Source organism: Tauraco erythrolophus, chromosome 18, assembly GCF_009769465.1.
Source record: "Tauraco erythrolophus isolate bTauEry1 chromosome 18, bTauEry1.pri, whole genome shotgun sequence".
NCBI lineage: Eukaryota > Metazoa > Chordata > Aves > Musophagiformes > Musophagidae > Tauraco > Tauraco erythrolophus.
In genome coordinates this window covers 724,881-742,985 of record NC_141482.1, presented here as the reverse complement: position 1 = coordinate 742,985, position 18,105 = coordinate 724,881, and the positions used below count along the sequence as shown (strand labels likewise).

Here is an 18,105-nt window from a genome sequence, read left to right as displayed (position 1 = left end):
TCCCTCTTATCAAGAGTCACACCTGGAGGTCAATACACTCACTTCTCTGAGATATCCATCAACAGGCATCATGAATCATCTTCCCAGTGTAACAGCAAAAGTCTAGCAGGCACCCTAAACTTAAACTAAGTTTTAGATTCTCAAAGTCATATTTCATCTGCAAAGTCCTGAGACTTAAAGTAAAAATCTCTCAGTATAATAGAAGTACAGGAATCTGAGAAGAATCAAATCCAGTTATTTCTAATCAGGAAAACTTTATAAACTACGCATTTCTTTAATTGCATTGGTAATTTGTAACTTCAGTAAGTATTTCAGAATCGTAGCATACTTCATTATCCCAACTGAAGACAACATCAAGTATTGATGTTTTCCCCTCCACAATATTAGTGCCAGGAGAAAATCTTCACCTGTCGGTATTTTCAGTTATTTGTGGAACAAAGGCAAAGCCCCACGGAATCCTTAAACAAAGGGCTAGAATTCCTGAGTATTCTTTACCTGATAAATCACACTTAAAAAGACAGAACAAGGGCTGGAAAGAAATGGCATCTCAAAAGGATCAAGCCTGATGCTAAAAATAAAACCTACACGTCAGAATTAAGACTTTAATGCACCACAGAGCAGCATTTTACAATTCCAGGCACATGAAAAGCGAGCTACAACTGAAATCTTTCAGGAGATCCGAGATGCATCCAGTCACAACTTGTTCCAAAAGAGCCACAAACAGGCCACGCTGGAGCCCTGCACCACAACCCCAGACTATGCCCCGTGCCTCAAGCTACACCATTAGTTCATCCCAGTATATTGCCAAAGCACGTGCAGCAAAGGCTGCGGAGGAGAGGAAGACTAACGTGAGATACTTACGGCATGAGCATCTCTAACTGGTTACCAGTTCCCGAGGAAGGAATAACTTCCTTCACACGACAGTCAATGTATTTCATATTTAGGTAACTCCGAGCACTGCCCTGGAGTTTGCGAGGGGAAGTATCACATATAACAACATAGTTCTATTAAACGTGTTTTTTTCTTGGATATCTCAGCAACTGCCCATCACTAAGTACAGGTAACAACAAAAAACACTACCCAGTTCCCTGCAGAGTGCAGCAAGAACAGGGGTAGGCATCTCCAGGTGCCCTCAACAAGAGACTAGCCAGAAGGACGCTTTTGCCATCAGGACTGCAATAGGCCTAGGGCATGTCCAGATTCCCAGAGATCAAGAGGGAAGCTGATAAAAGTGAGAGTACTGGCTCAATAGTAAGCTAACAATCCAGTCCACGCAGACAACCACCTCTGGCAAACACTCTCGATCCACTAACCTCCCACTGAAGAGACAAGCCCAAGCAACAAGAGCCAAGTAAGCATGAAGCAAGACTGTTCCCTGCTTCATACTCAGTAAAAGGAGGAACCTTCTCCACCAGAAGAGCCATCATCCCAGAACCATGCACCAGTATCATCTGCACCTATCCCACCTCACCTTCTAAAGACTCCCTGATGGGGGAGAAATGCCGATTTATCACCAACAGCAAAAACACAACCTGAGACCGAGTTTCAGCTTGTTTGACAGCCACTGTGGGTGAACTGGAGCTCTCAGCCAGCTCCTAGATAACACACTGCCAAGTCTGAACAAATCTTTTTCTGAAGCAACCAACATCAGTAAACACATGTTCACCGTGCTTGGCTGGAACTGCAAACCTATTAGAAGCTGTGCTAGATCTATCCGCAAACCTTGACAGCCCCCTCCCTGATACCACCTTCCTTTCAGATGCAAAACACAGCACTGAACTTCCAAAGGTTCCTCCAACGTTCGTTCCCTAGCCTTCCAAGCGTTGAGCAAGCATGCCACATCAGGAGGCACAAGTCCTCACAGATCTATACAGAAGTGGTACAGCGTATCCATACATAAGCACCAAAAAGCCTGTGCACATGCCAAGGGGTGGAGGCAACTTAAAAGAAATTCAGACTTGTTTATCAAGAAAACATACTGTGGGAGGACACGCATAGTGGAAGGCCGATAGCTGAAGCCTGGCTAAGGCCAGAAAAAAACATGTGCCCAGGGACAGTCCAACACACCCTTCCCCAAACTACAAAGGAAGCATTTAGCTGACTATCAGTCTTTGAGATCCTGGGTAAGAAATCCCAACTGGTACCCATTTGAATATTTATCTAACACACTGCAATAAACAAGCCGAAATCAGACACAGCTTGTTGCAACACTGGGAGGCCAAAACAAGCAGTTTTGCAGCTCAATTCAAAAGGAGTGATGAGCTTGTACCTTTCAAGGCCTCATACACTGGCTAAACAGCAAGGGAAAGCCTCCAAGACACCCAAACTACCAGCTTTAGTTTTGGTAAGAACCCAAGTGACAATCAAAACCTCCAACAGCGTAATTCTAACCAGACAGGGCTTGGCAATGACTGGCAACTTCAAACTACTGCTGTCAGAGCACAGCAAACGTTATGAAAATGGGTTTGTTGTAGAATCAAGTGTAAAACGATCCTCTACTGGTAAATATCTGGAAATTCAGGATCAGGGTCCAGACTGAAGGACTTCCTATCTCTCAGTTCTGGACTAGCTTGTCTCCCTTCTCCTTTCCTATATACCAAAACAGAATTACTGTAAACTTTCTCTCTGGGCTAGGGCACGACAAGCTTACTACTGTCAAAACAGCACTGAGAGAAAAGGAAGCATCCAGGAGAACCAGTGCTATGAAGGACAATAGCAACAGGGTTTCATCTTCTCAGCATTGAGACTAAGTCCTGACAGCATGAAAACAGACCTGGGACTGTCCAATCTCTACCTTAACAGGGCAGCACAATAACAATACTAATCTCATTCTCAATACTCAGGAGCCTCAGCCAGAATCAAAAGTCTCTTCATATCCATTTTACTTGCACAGACAGAAGAATTTGAAAGAGGTGTCATTACAACAAGGTAATACAAGAGGCGCCATCATTTGCCTACTGCAGGCATTCACCACAAATTCATTCTCTCTTCGATAAGAGAGGATGTCTGCAGCCAGCCAGCACTGTAGAGTTCAAATGAGCCAACGCAAAACGTTTTGAGAACTCAATTCAGCCAGGACAGCATGTGCATGTACATCATTACAGCTGGCCTCTTCAGGATTTCTCCATTTAGGACTATACTACTGGAGCAGTCCCATTACTCCATCCTCTGAACTCCAGCACTGTGTACCAAGAGACCTTTCAGTGCGCACGAGACACTGCCTGATGGCCACAGCTCTCCCCCTTTGCTGCCCTGAGGCCAACAGCCACTGTCACAAGCCTTTCATGACAGCTTGGATGCATCAACTGAGCCCTAAGAACTAAGCCAAGTACCAAAAGTACTCACTGTACTCCCTGGAGTTCGAGTCTAGGAGGTGACAGACAACTGCACCAGGAACTGAAGTGCACATCCAATACATTATGATTCCAGATACAACAAAACATCCTTCAGTTAGAGCTCTGAAGATCCAACATTCCCTTTGCACTTTGGCAAGGAGCAGATTCTGCACTGGCCGCTCCACTGGCATACACAAATTCTTTTCCTCTTCAGTAGGGTTGGCATCACCATCCTAAACATCCTGAAAGTCCTGAACAAGCATTTCAGGGCACAAGCCACTGCCATGAAAGGCAGGTCAATGGGGCTCTGAGACGAAATACCCTCCAAAGCACTACTGCCATTTGAGAAGCAATACTGGCCCACGAATTGACTGGTGTGTTTGGGTTTGGTACTGAACACAAATCAAAGCCAGCCCTCTGATCAAACAAGGACTTCTGCTGATGTTTAAGTGCCAACACAGCAACAAAAAAGCACACACAAGAAAAGCTTGGACCTCTGAAGGTCTAGCACTAGGAAAAGCAAGTATCAGCAAATGGAAAGTTTTGTAACCACAAATCCACACCTGAGGAGGTGCGTTAGCCTGTCACCACTGATACTGCTAAGAGAAAATAAGTTCCCAGCTTATCTGTGAACCAAATTTTGATTGACAAATCATGAAAAGAGAAACACATGCAGATCGCCAGTCAAGGGAAACATGGACCTTCTGACCCAAGTTTCAAGAGCTCAGCAAGCAAGAACTTTCAGAACTGGAGAGTTAATAACTCAGTTGTGAGATCAGAGAGTTGAAAAACACTGAGCATAAGACAGGTCAGTTGAGATCACACATTTCTAAAAACCAAATAACATGGCTCGGTTTTGGATATGGAGCATATGCAAAATTTCAACTTAAGCCAAGAGATTTGTGGAAAGTACAGTAGGTGTTGAATTTGCCCCCAAAATTTTCTCATGTAAGAGCTGTGTACTCCCATACTTTTGAGACTCTGTTGCTGTCCAAACATGTCAGAAGGTCACAGCCATGGACACAAGTTATTAGTATAGACCATGAGTAAGGCTAAACTGCATCCTTAATAAGCCCACATTACAGACGAGCTAAGAAATCTCACTTTTGTAGGCACAACTATTTTCTTGCTGTATAAACAAAGCTCGAGAGCACAAAAGATGCATGCAGATTCAGATCAAAGCCCTACCTACACAACTCTTGGTTACACAGGAAAGCCAACATAACATGTAAGTACGATTTAGTGTTCATACTTCACGTTCTTTCCATAAAGAGCTATGTTTACTCATTTTCACAATTCCAAACCCCTTGTATCTGGAAAGCAGACAAATACTCTGCATGCAATCAAGAAGTTCTGGAACTAGTCCCGTGTCTAAGGCAGCGTTTCATCCTTCTGGGATGTCCAGATGGTTTTCAACACTGACTTCTGCACGCTTAACCTGCCAGCAGGTTCCAGAGCCTAAAGAACAATCATGTGTAATCCATGTAGACTCTTAAATAAAAGTCAACTATAGCTGACTTCAAGAGAGAGAAGATATCTTAAGGATCTAACAATACCCAGTTCATTTCTATATTTAAGAAGTCTGTCTCCAGCACTTTTCATCGTATGCCTCTTTCACTGATCATTATTAAATGCTAATTTTGGAGCTGACTTCCTAAACTGAGCAGAGTTAGAAGGCTCAAAGTTAGCCTAAGTAACTAGGCTACTTCTTCTAGGCCCTTCTTCCCCTTCCTGCTACAGTGGTTAGTCAAGAGAAGTGTTCCTCCTCACAACCGAAGTCCGCGAGAGGCTCCACAGCAGATTTCATGGTGCGTTTCCTCACCCAGTTCTTTAATTCTAGAGCTGACCACCCTCACATGAGCACAGGCCGTAACAATTTCCATCAGACTTTAAAGCCTATGAATTCACATTAGCAACAGGAAAGGAAGCAGTGAGGAATTACCTTGGGTGTTCTGTACTGCAAAGGATTTATCTCCTCCTGACGTCTGCTCTGCAAGCTGTGTATAGCATGGAATTTAAAATGGGAATTCAGGAATACCAGAGTCTGAAGTCTCACTGGAATTACACGCAGTCCTATTTCCCAGACACAGACAGCACCAGTACACTTAAGGGTAGCACAACGCATCAGCATCTGTCGCCCATTTCAACCACTGGTATATAAACTTTTATAGATTAACTACTTTCCTACAAACCAATGACTAGGACTCTAAATATTGTACCAATACAAAATGTTTAAGATATTAAAGACTTAGAGTTAATATAATATGAATGGTTTTAAAAAAATACCAGTTTTTTAATCTGTCACGGGCTTCCAACTGGGCTCCCACCTCAAAGTTGATCCCTCTTCTATTCGGAGGATGTTTTGTCATTTTGTAATATCAACACTGCTGATTTTATTCCCCTGAAAAATGCAATTAAATATCAATCACTAATCAAGACATACACAAAATAAGCTTATGCACCATAATCCCCAAAAGCTAGATTTTAAGGGACCTCTGTATTTTTTGTTTGCAGGTGGGCAATTATCTCTTAAACAAGGGTTCTCAAGTGACAGTGTGCAGAATCATTCCAAAAACGTGTTCAAAACGGTAGCTACTGGACCATGAAAGATTGAAGCTGAACCTTTGCCAACCGGTCCAAGATCCAGGTTAATTAAGAACTCTGCAACCCAATGTTTATTCCCAACTGAGATAGAAGTTTTATGACATCCTCTCCCCCCTCCCAGTTTTCATGAAAACAAATCCAGTGAAGGGGAAGTGGGCAAACACACACAACGATCTTCCAACAGCTAGGAAGTTAGTGAAACACTCAACAACACTACGTCACCTTGTCACTACAAACGCAGTAGAGTTCAAAGACGTTAGAAATATGTAGTTTCTTTAACCAATTTTAGAAGGCTGTCTATACTGCTGGCATATTTGTATTGCTTTCTTCCCACTTCACCATTTTAACCAGAAAATAAAAATAGTCTTCCCAACAAATGTAAAGTTTAAGAAATCTTGCCAAAGTAGTTTCTCTCAAGGTACATCTAGCAGAAAGCCTGATCAGGAGCTGTTTTTTCCCCAAGTTTTTTGTCAGTCATTTCCCACAATTATAAGATACAAATTAGGATCCATTCCCGCAGTCTTCAAGCTCACAAGACTCAAAATATGGTTAAGTTTTATTCAATACTGTACTCCTTACAGGAAGGCTATATCTTGAATATTCGATTAAAGATGTATAAAATAGATGCAAGTTCAATTAAAAAAAACCACCTTCTAGTCTGACACTACAAGAATAAGGAGACACGCACTGTTAAGAGAAATAAGCAGCAGCATTTTGGTTCACGCAAATCAAACAGCACCAATATCAACTGAGCTGCATCTATAAAATGATTATCATTATTTTATGAAGAACTACTGAGTTCAAGTGTAGTTCAGAAATCACAGATCTTTAGGAAAGTCATAAAGCTTCTATCGCAGGGAAAAGCTACTCCATTGACACACTGTTTAAACGAGGCCATTTGCCAAGGGCTGCCCCTGGAGGCAGTCCCACCACCTCGAGCATCGTAACCACACTGCAAAGAAGCTTCTCTACCAGAAGATGATCTACTGTCTTCCTCTAGAGCACTGCTTTTAGACTTATCTTCACTCCTGCTAAAGCAGCATGCAACAGTATAGGGGGGGGAAATGCTACTGCCTTCAGTTCAGTTCACGACACAGTGATTCTCACCGAAGGAAAAAATATTCCAGACACTGAGGAACTGAGAAACATTGCAAGTTACTTTTCTAGAGTATCTGATAACAAACTGAGTTCACCCAGCATGGACCTGAATCAGTCCAGGAACATGGGTAGAGATTGGGGCCGGGGGGAATTGACCTGCTGACCTGCCACCTCCATAACCTAACTGGGAAGGGAGAGGAGGAAGGGAATTAAGGAAAAGTTAGGATGGTTGGGGGTTTATGTTCTGATGAAAAACAAACAGTAAAAATTAAAAAAATAACAACCACCTGGAAATCCAAGAAGCAAGTGCAAAGCTATATATTTTTTTAAACGGTTTATCCACCCACACCTCAAACATCCACTACTTTCTCTGCAGACTTACATCATTAAAATACCACTTTCTCGCAACAGAATTCCATGCCTCCAAATATGGAACAGACACACGTTTTGCTTAACACTTGTAGGAGAAATTACAGCTGCAAGATGACTTGTCCCAGTGTTTCACTAAGTAGGGACATGCGAAATCCACGTACTCCTAAAAGTGCTGGAAGTACATTATCGAAGCATTCTGCTGCGGTCCCCTTCGGGAATAGCTGCAGCCCTGAAGAACAGGAGCCGTTTCAGCTCACCTATATGAGGCTGGAAGAGGAATATACACGTCCTGACTTCAGTAACAGGATTTCATACAACAGGGCTTCTGTAACAAACATCAGTGTTGGTGAGGGAGGCCTTACTATGCTTTCAGTCAAATATTGAAAAAACTACAAGTATCACAACTAAAGAGAACTCTGAAAAAACAGCAGAAGCCATTTGACCACGTTTCCAGAGGCTGCAGATTCTGTAGAAAATCTGAACGCTGTCCACTTGCCAGCTGGAGCCAGCTGGACACCAGCATCTGTCAGAGCACACACGTCCCACACCTAACTCCGCCGAGCTTGTTAAAAAGCAGCTGAGCAGAAAGTCGGGAGAGAGAAGAAACCGTACAGGCAAAAATCTTGTATCATCACCCCCTTCCCCAAAGTCTTCCCCCCTCTCCCAAGTTATAAAACTTGGGCTGCTTTCGGTTTTCTCTCACATCCCACAAGCGGATTTAACTCAGCCCAGCAGTTCCTATACTTGGCATGCCTTGCAAAGCAGGCTTTTCCATGTGCAGCTAAGTGCAGCAGCAGCTTCCTCATGCAGATAAATACTTGGTAGAACGTTACACAAGATAAATTACTCATTAGAGGATCTCAACAATTTCACCCTGAAACATATAACCTTAGAGCAAGACTGAAAGCGTACGATACAGCCTTCACTGGGAGCCATCCCATAGACGGCTCTTCACAAACGGGCAGCCCTGCAGCCTATCCACATTTCACAGCATGACCTTGACCACACACTGATCTTTGTTTCTCAGAAGGCAAGCACTGAACACAGGCGCTTGCCTCTGCTGCGAGATGTTATGTTTCAGCCTCTGCTTCTCCTGCAAGGACTCCTTAAAAACCCTGAACTACATCAAAACAGGTTGTTAATAAACAACCCCAGACTGATCAGACACAGTCATAGCTACAACTTGGAAATAACACTTCACCAGAACATATTTTCTAAAGTGTTCTTCAGCAGAAAATGAATTTGTACTAACTTGGTAAGTAAACTGAGACACAACCAGGCTTTCTACTTCCATAACTGGAATCCATTTTTCTCAAGTGCCTAATCCCACAATTAAAATAAGGCATAGTTACTAGGCCTCCCCCAAAGCTGTATAGCTTTTCTCCAAAGCTTCCTATTCCACCATGAGGATTAGAACTGTTTCAGGAACAAATATTCCAGGATCTAGACCAGTCACTACTTCCAATAAAAAATATTTCTAAATCTACACCACTAAATGCACACACTTCTGTTGTCTAAAAAGGAGAGTCTTTTCTTCCCCATAGAAGTCACCATGAGGTAATTCAGCTTTTAAAGACTTTGTTATTCACGTACTTGAAGGTACCAATCAAGAACCCACATTTATAACAGGGCAAAGCAGAGGAGAACAAGCTTACACTAATATTGATGCCTGCAGGGATCACGATTTTTGTCTTTCAAAACAAGCTCTCTGCTCTGCTGACAGCATGGGTCCCACATACCCACACCTGGAGTCGTTCTTATCTCCCCCACTTTAAGCTCCATCAGTGCTGAGCCCCAAACCTGGCACATCACTAAGCTCCAGAAGAGGGCTCCTCTGGAAACTGGAGAAACCTTCCATATGATCACACAGAGCAAAACCAAGCAGTTATATCACACTTTCACTAAGAACGGCCTCTACTGTCTTCTCTCTGGAATCCGCAGAATCACTGCAGCCTTTTTCAAAACCTTACCTACCTTTGCAAATCCTGTTTTCCAAATCCCTGGTAAGTATGATTAAACCATCCCTACGTACTATCACACCAAAACCCCTGCCTTTAAACCAGTCCCACTTCCAACCTTAGCACTGTATCAATTCAGTACTTCATCAGTAGCTCAAAAGGCAATTCACATCTACAATCCAGCCGTTATCTCTGTTCCCTGATATACCTGTGCCAAACCCAGGGATTCAACCCCCACCCCACCCCTCACATCAGAGCACAACAGAGAAAGAGAGGAACTCCACGAAAAAACAGCGCTCTGGCTTGATAAAGAAGCACAGTAAGCTTTGACAGTTTGCATAAATATAAATTTTCAGTGCAAAGTAGTATTAATTTTATTCTGGATGGTAAGCTTGCTGTCCAATTCCCACGAGGCATTCTACATCACTGCACAGTAGGTAGAACACACAGTGGGTTAACAGAAAGCACTAGCAACACCAGGGAGGAAAAGCAACTAGCAAGAGATTGTCCTGTGCTCACCGGAGATGCAGCAGAGGTGTAACTGAACTGGAGCACTCAAGGCAGCCCCAAGACGTGCAGTTCCTACACACACGTGTTTTCCTTCACACATAGCATACAAGCAGTTTCTGTGCCAAAACAGGTTTACAGTCAACTCCACAAAGCCTAAGCTGACTCTGCCATTCGCTCCAGCACCAGTGTTCCACAACTGCCGGCGTGTCTATGTGCCCATTTTGAAACTGCCGAGAGTAAGCCCAGTCACATTTTCTACGTAAGGTTTTCATTGCAATAGTTTTGACCTTTTACTTATACCACCTGCATACAGGATACCAAGCCTTGTTCATCGGTGATAAAACGATGAAAGCCTCACCCAGTTCACCCCCTACAACATGCATGCCCCCATCAGGAATGGTCAATCCAGAGAAGTCCATGGTCCTCACCACAATCAGAAGACCTTGCAAGTGGATGACCACAGCCATGCTGTGCTGAAACCACACACCTGCAGATGAGAAAAGGCAACGGCTATGTCAGACTGCAAAACAGTACTTACAGACACCACTTATATTAGACAATCCTAAGGGCATCTTATGAAGACTAAGCACAAGTCTCTCAAACATTTAAACACCACTTTTAAAAATTGTTTTGGCGCTGGCTTGGGAAGCTTATTACAGCCAACTTATATTGCCTGCAGACAAGGAAACTCGGCCTACCAGGTTTTGCCTAGAGCAGCACAGTCACCATGAAGTATACTTCACTGCATTTTACTCTACATATAAAAGCAGAAATAAAACCCCACACTTTTTAAAAGTATTAACCAAGAAACAGTTTCTGTACTAGTTATTCACCTCAGGACCCCCATGCTCCTGCCTCATGTTTTGTTCATGCATGCCATTTCATAGCAAGATGAGTAAGTTTTAGGACACAACAGTAAGTTTCAGAAGATGTCCTTACCACTGGTATTTCAAAACACAACGCCCAACATCTTCAGTAAAGTGCTGTGTTTTTTTAACACAACAGGAGCAGAACCAGGAAAGAGCCAAACTGGACATGAAGACCATTACACATTTCAACAAATTCCAAGGAACACCGCATCACCTACCTTTTTCTACCCAAGACATTTCAAACAAGACATTGGACTGCATGCAGTTCTTATTTGCATCACATAGGATCCTCAAATAGATCTGAACCAGCACTTGCTTCTTGCTTTACAGGTTTCCCAGATTCAACCAACAACTATACAGGCAAACTCTGACCGAGCAACACAACACTGAAATTGGATCCTGAACTGACACCTACAATTTCCATAACAACGATACTGTACTGCTAATTCCTCAACACTGAAACATTCCCACAAAGCATAAGACTTGGTATTTTATTTCAGACTCCTATTTTTCCTCTATTTTATGGAAGTAGACTTGTCAGTAACAAAACTGACAGCAGTAAAAAAAAAAAAAATCTACATTTGCTCTCCTCTTCAGGCATTGAGCAACATTTACTCAAAGTACTCAGTGACAAAAGTAAAAAAATGCCAGCAAACATAACTTATCCTCCCCAGACAAGATCCTCATGCTCTTCCTAAGTTTACAGGACATAGAAAAATGTAATTTTCATCCTCTCAACAACATCCCATATAACTGTGCTGTCAATTCAAATTGGTGGTGAGACCAACACAAAAGCAGAAATTATGAATGTGGGCAGTTGAACACAATAAAAAATATTTTTCTATAATAAATCCTATTTGAATTACCAACTGCAATTAAAGAAATAAGTACTTATTATTGAAAAGAATTCTTTTCAATCATTTGATCATTTCTCATTTAGCTGTTCTGGTTTCCCTTTTTATCTTGTAACACACTAAAGGTAAAAGACACACACTCTTAAACGCTGAACAAGCAAAAAGATTTGGGAAAAGGTTTAAGTCACATGAAACAATGCAGGCTTCTCTTAAATAAAATAATATTCAAGAAAATCTTCTTTAATGCAACTGCCGTTTTTTCCTCCAAGTGAAAATATGCAGAATACAAGGATTTAATTTACAGAACCCACATTCTCTGCAAGAATTAAGAAAAACCTGTATTTTAAAGCAAAACTTCAAAAGCTCAAAGAAAAGCCACAATTAACAAAACCAAGGATCCATGCCTATACTCACCAAGAAGAAACTCCTTGCTTATACAGCTGCTAACATTCCAAATACAGCGGTACAACTATAGGAAAGGAAAAACAAGAGTCATGTGAATTCTGAGACTAGAAGTAGTTTAGAGTTCAAAAAATATTTTCTCTACAGCCAATGATATCCCCATCGTACAATAACACCTCTGGAACATCAATTTAATCTAAAAATACTTCAATAAAGAGGGTCAGCAGACTGCTGCGATTCAAATTAGAGAGAAACTTAGAGATCCTTACAGACACTCCCTCTGTACAGCCACACCAAATTTCTTCATTACTTATTTATCCTTTGCCAAACAGGAGCCACCAGTACCTTTATCATTACTGCTACTTTGGTGCACCAGCTATTTCAGAATAACCCCACTGACTATGTAAGCGGACAGTGTAACTACCAAACCTTGTATATGCAAGGAACTCAAAATTCAAGGTACTGTCTGCAGACAAAGAACAGATCACTGGTATGTTAAATTCATCCTATGGGCCAAGCTGCACTTAAAGAAATTACAGCCTACAGTTTTATCTTGTACATCGAGAACGTACGATCCCAGGTGAAATGACAGGCTAAAGATCCACCACAATCATAATGATTTCACCATGTCTTCCAATGAATTGCTAAACATGAAAATAAAAGAGTTCCTACTGTTGGGTGTCCACCCTCCTTTAACTTTTTTTTTTTTTTGCTTTCCCTTTCTCTATTATTCCAAGCTGCAGAAATTCTTAACTGCTCCCCCTGCTTTTCTATCTAACCACTATTTGGCAGATAATACTTCTAAGCAAATGTATCTGAAACATGCAGAGATACTTAAACACAACCAATGTGCCCCAAATCTACCACTCGTTTTTCCTCTCAGGAATTTAATGAAAACTACCACTGAGAAATCCCTACAAATATCACTGCATCAATTACACTCCTATCACCCAAACAATCTTTAACTCCAAGGACAGTACCTAAACCCAGAGAAACTTCAATTCTGAAATACTAAGTATGAGAGGCAGGCCATAAACAAAACCAAAACTTCCAAATCTGAGTCAAAGAGTCAAAACGACTGAGTGTTCTAGATTTGGAAGTACATCAAAATTCTTCTGCAAAACAATTTCAGCAGACTGGGATTTGCATGACTGAATCCATCACTTCTGATGTAGCATACAATTCAGATATTATCCACTCATACTGGTGGATTTCTGTCGCACTGCCATGAGGGCTAATATACCATCTTTCAGTCCAGGTTATTTAAAAAAAACACCAAAACCCTAGGTCAGATATTAGCCTTCAACAATCTCAAATTACAGGTAAACTTGTATTTAACAAGCATGGCTTTTCAAGATGCGTCATGGTAAGACTGACGCTTTCTGAATATTTAAAAATATATTTCAAACTATTCAGAGACACAGGAAAAAAAATACACAAACACCTTTCTTGCATGTTTTAAAGTTAGTACAAACATTTAAGTGGCTCTGAAGTATTACCACCTACATCCTTTCTGAAAGCAATACCATGGTATTCTAGAAATCCACATTTGAGATAGAAATTTCATCCTTAAGGCTATATGTTGGTCAGTAAGCTGACCAATTAATTCCTTGGTTTTGACCAGATGTCCTGCTCCCGGCTTTGAGGTTGCTCTGGGTGTTCCAGCAGCACACTACACACTTACAGCAGACTGCTGAACCTAAGATTTTTCTTATCAGTGAGCATCAACATGTATTTTAGCTATCAGAGGAAAAGATTATGACCGAAAATGGAAGGAGCCAGTAGGAATGCACAAAAATGATCTGGTAACAGTACCTGCAGCAGTAACTGGATTGAGACTTCTGACTCTTAGAAGAAGTCTACCTGTAAAAACATCCATAAAAAAAATTTGAGAAACATTTTTCACAGATGGTTTATAGTACCTGCAATATTGGCCACTGAAAATCCCACAGGACACTGTTTCCAACCAGTCAGTATAAAGTGTTCTGACAGACACTGCATTCTCAGTTTCATTATTCAACTGCTTCCTGACCAGACTGGACAAATCTACCCTAGTTGTTGATAAGGAGGAGGATATTTTCATGACAGTCAAGTTAGAGGAAAACTTGCAAGTTACACTGCCATAAGCTGTGATGAAAACTTATGTCTTCATTTAAGATACTGCATTAAGCAGACAAATCATCTGTGTATGTGCCACACTGTAGGAAGTACGTGACTCTGCCCTTTTATTACAAGAAAGAAACGGGTGCACTTCATGGCTGCTTGTAGATTTGTCCCCCCAGCTCAGACATGAAAGGAAGGCAGGAAAAACAAAAACAAAAATAAAAAAAGATCAGTGCATCTCTTGGAAGACTGATGACAGCAATACTGAAACACACAGGTGCAATCCAAGCAAAAGACCGATATAAATACAGTGGATCACAACAGAAAAGCCATTAGCAACCTGCATTACAGCAAAGAAGCAATTAAATCTGGTATACTTGCAATCTCTGTTACTCTAACAGAAGCCTTTAAGCTTTAAGCCTAACTAAAAACACGAACTCAAACCCTATCCATGGCCCTGCCTCTGTGCCACTGATGCACAGGAATAGGCTAAAGACGCTCTGTTCTACATCTGGAGCGTGTTCAAGATAGTTTCCTGACTCAAACACTCTGTGGAACAGGAGAATACCCTCCATCTCCTTGGGAAAGAAGTGCCAAGTATAAGTAGCAGAAAAAGAAGCCCATTTTGAAACCAGTATTTTAACATAAGCAACAAGATCAGGAAAGCTCTTTGCTGCTAACTTCATACTGAAAAAAAACATCCACCCCACACTAAGCAGTAGTGCTACCCTCTTTCTTTTAATCAAGGCTACCTGGCTAAAGACACAGATAAAGACAGTTATATCTCTTTTTTAACCAATTTCATAAGCCTACCTGAAATGAAGCTCTTAAAAAAAAAAAAATAAATAAGGCAGACTGCAGCTGGCTATACTGAAGCAAGGCTGGCTGAAAGTTCTCAAGCCCAGTAGAGCCACACAACGGCACATCAACAAACTAACAGGCCTCAAAAAGCAGCAATTATATTCCAACATGCATTATTTTCTGCCACACACATCTGCAGTCATCAGCATGGACACTTAATGCACCCCCACACACGATCATTAAGTCTGGTGCTTGCAACCAAAAAGAACTAAAAGCCACTGCTCCGAAATGTTTTTTGAAATACACAGGTCATGTAGCCATTGGCATTTCAACAGCAAGGACAAACCAAGACCTCCAAGTCACTACTACTTACCTGAAAAAAGTCTTTTCCTACAGGAAGCACAAGAAGTCAAAATAAACCTGCAGGCAAGCAAGGAACAAAAAGAAGACGATAAGGAACAAACTGAAGCAAAAAAGAAAAGAGTAGACTTGTTCAACCGTTGAATGAAGTATTAATAGCACTTCACAAGATTTCTCAATATGATGCATTAAGCCCAAAGCATATGAAACTTTTCTTTTTTCTTTTAAAAAACCCCATTGCATCCACACAATTAGCCAACCCTCAAGAATGCAGTTTCAGTACTGATGACAACCACTTGTAGGGCTGAACAGTAAATCCTCTCCCCCCACGTACATTCTCATCATCACACGAGTGCTCACATCTGCGCAGGACAGTGCCAGATGGACAGAGATGAGGGGACAAGTGGCAGGACAGCCTTCCTAAAGCAACAGCATCAGCTCCTGCCAAGGTCTGACAAATCACTGCCACAGACAATACTTAGCTTCCAGATATGCTGTTATCAATAAAATACGCAGTTACAAAGAATTTATCATCCCCTACAGTTAAATTAGGGATTGCAGCCTCCTTTCCTGACCAATGGGGAGAATTTAGGTCAATATCGTTGCCTAGGTTGTCCAGAACTACAAGAGCAAAAGAAAGCACTTCAGAGAACTTATCCAATTAAAGGCAAGAATTAGTTACATGCCGCTTACATTTCAGTCAAGGCAGCACTGTTAGGAGCAATTACTATTCTAGCCTCATTGCCAACTTGACCTTAATTAATTACTCTGGATTACAGGCAAGCAGATTTTACTCTCAGACTGCTCAAGTAAAATTTTGTTTCCACTCAGGAGACATCAACACAGTTATGAGTTCAGATAAACCGAACCCTTCCACGAGATGACTTAGGTCAAATAATGAGTATTCACCTAAGCCACCTTCAATTCCAGAAGTATTAAAAAAAGTCACACAAAAATTAAAGAGAGAATTATATTACGAGTGATCTTCATTGCAAGTCTTCTCACTTGGCTTTTTTTTAGAAACTGGTCCTGTGAAAAGATCCCTGCTCATTATAGAAAATCAAATGAGCCCAGATCAAACCCATTTGTTACAAAGATGCTCAGTTACAAGCTTCTGCACAGATCCTACAAAGGTTACGCCAAGTCATTAGCAATGTATTTAACGTTTGGTTTTATCTTCCTACCGCACGCAAAATCAAACTGCACACAGAAAGATGACATTTGTTTTATCCAGCCTGGACTCGCCAACACTCAAACATCCCTCCCGATCTGTTCACAAGCATTTAGGCTAGAAACAACAGCTTGGGATCACAGAAACATCTCTGGTACCAGGAAGATTTTCCATAAGTACAGGAGATGTGACTAGCGCCCAAAATCGTGCTGACAACGTGCTCCGACTGACCAGGCGCTGCAACGGCGGCGGTTCGCAGGGCCGTGCCAAAGCAAGCGGTAGCATGAGCCACCCCTGAGCCCAGGGCTGTCAGCAAAGAGAACGCGGTGCCTCCGGACCCAGCTACTGAACAGGTGTGACACGAAGCAGGTCTCGAGTTCGCACAAGGATCCACCGTGATTTCTGCTGCTTAAAGACACTCTGAAGGGGCAAAACACAGCGGGATGGAGCGTGCTGCAGACTTCACCGACACGGAAAGGCCCGAAGCTGACGGTACCGCCCACGGAAACCATCCCGGTGGCGGTGCGCACGCTGCGGGGCACGTCCCTGCCTCACGCGGGGCTCCTCCCCGCTTCGTCCCCCGGGGCCGGGAGAGGAGCGGCCGCCGCGCCCCGCGGAGCCCTCCCGGGACGAGCCCCGCCGGCACCGGCCCCGCGCCGCAGGGGCGAGGCGCCCACACCGGGACGCGCCGCCGCGCCCACCGGCCGCGCAGCTCCCGCCGCTCCCCCACGGCCCGGGGCCCGCGCGGCTCCCGGCCCGCCGCGGCGCCGCCCGCGCCCACCGCCGGCAGAGCTCCCGCGGCCCGGCCGCGGCTCCGGCTCCGGCCCCGGCGCCGCCGCAAGGTCACTCGGCCGCGCCCCCCGGCCGGGCCCTCGGCGCCTGCGCTCGGCCCGCACATACTCACCTGCCCGGGCCGCTCCGCGGGCCGCCGGGCGCGGGCGGACGCGCGGCGAGAGGGAGGGCGGGAGCGGGCGAGGGCCAGGGCCAGGCCGCGGCCCGGGCGCCCCGGCCTCAGCGCGGCAGCCCGCGGCGGGGCGGAAGCGGCCCCCGCTCGGCGCCGCGGGCCCGCAGCGCGGGAGGCGCCGCCCGGCCCGGCCCGGCCCTTTGTGCGCGGGGCCGCGCGCCCGCCGCGCCCGCCCGGCCTCCCTCCCTCCCTCCCTCCCTCGCGTCGCCTCCCGCCGCGCCCCGCCGCGCCGCGGGCCCGCACAGCAGACGGCCCGGCCCGCCCCGCCCTTACCGAGAGGCTCGAACGGCGCCGAACCGCCCCGCCGCACGCAGAGCGCAGCGCCGCCGGCCGCGCAGCGCCACAAAATGGCCGCCTCGCTGCGGCGCCGCCGGGGAGGGGGCGGGGCCGCGGAGCCCCTCCCGCTCGCGGCGGGGGCGCGGGGGCGGAGGGCGCGCCCTCCCGCGTGGCGGCGGCAGTCGCGCGCGCCGGGGGCGGAGGCGGGCGCGGTGCGGCCCCGGAGCCCCGCGGGAGGCGCCGTCCCGTGGCGCCCGCCCGGCCTCCCGCCGCCGCAGGGGGGGCACCGCCGCACCGCGCCCGGGGAGAACGGGAGCGCGCTCGGAAACGGTCCGAGCGCGGTGTGGGGTGGAGCGCGCTGTGCTCGGGGGCGGGGCAGCGGCGATCCGTGCCCGGGGAGATCCCGGGAAAGAGCCGTCTGGCCCTGC

General features: G+C 44.7%; 1 protein-coding gene across 4 annotated transcripts in view; it reads right to left on the bottom strand.

Annotated features, from left to right (window-relative positions):
- PHF20 (PHD finger protein 20) overlaps positions 1-17,717 on the bottom strand; it is a 68,645-nt gene extending 50,928 nt beyond the window's left edge. For all 4 annotated transcript variants that reach the window (XM_086622674.1, XM_086622675.1, XM_086622676.1 and 1 more), the window contains exons 1-6: positions 17,675-17,717; positions 15,280-15,326; positions 13,818-13,865; positions 12,015-12,069; positions 10,236-10,364; positions 5,622-5,736 (exon numbers count right to left, since the gene is read on the bottom strand). In XM_086622674.1, coding sequence (XP_086478800.1) covers positions 5,622-5,704 — 83 coding nt within the window. In that variant the 5' untranslated portion in view covers positions 5,705-5,736; positions 10,236-10,364; positions 12,015-12,069; ... (1 more) ...; positions 15,280-15,326; positions 17,675-17,717. The remainder of the gene's footprint in view (positions 1-5,621; positions 5,737-10,235; positions 10,365-12,014; positions 12,070-13,817; positions 13,866-15,279; positions 15,327-17,674) is intronic.
- Positions 17,718-18,105: the final 388 nt, after the last annotated feature.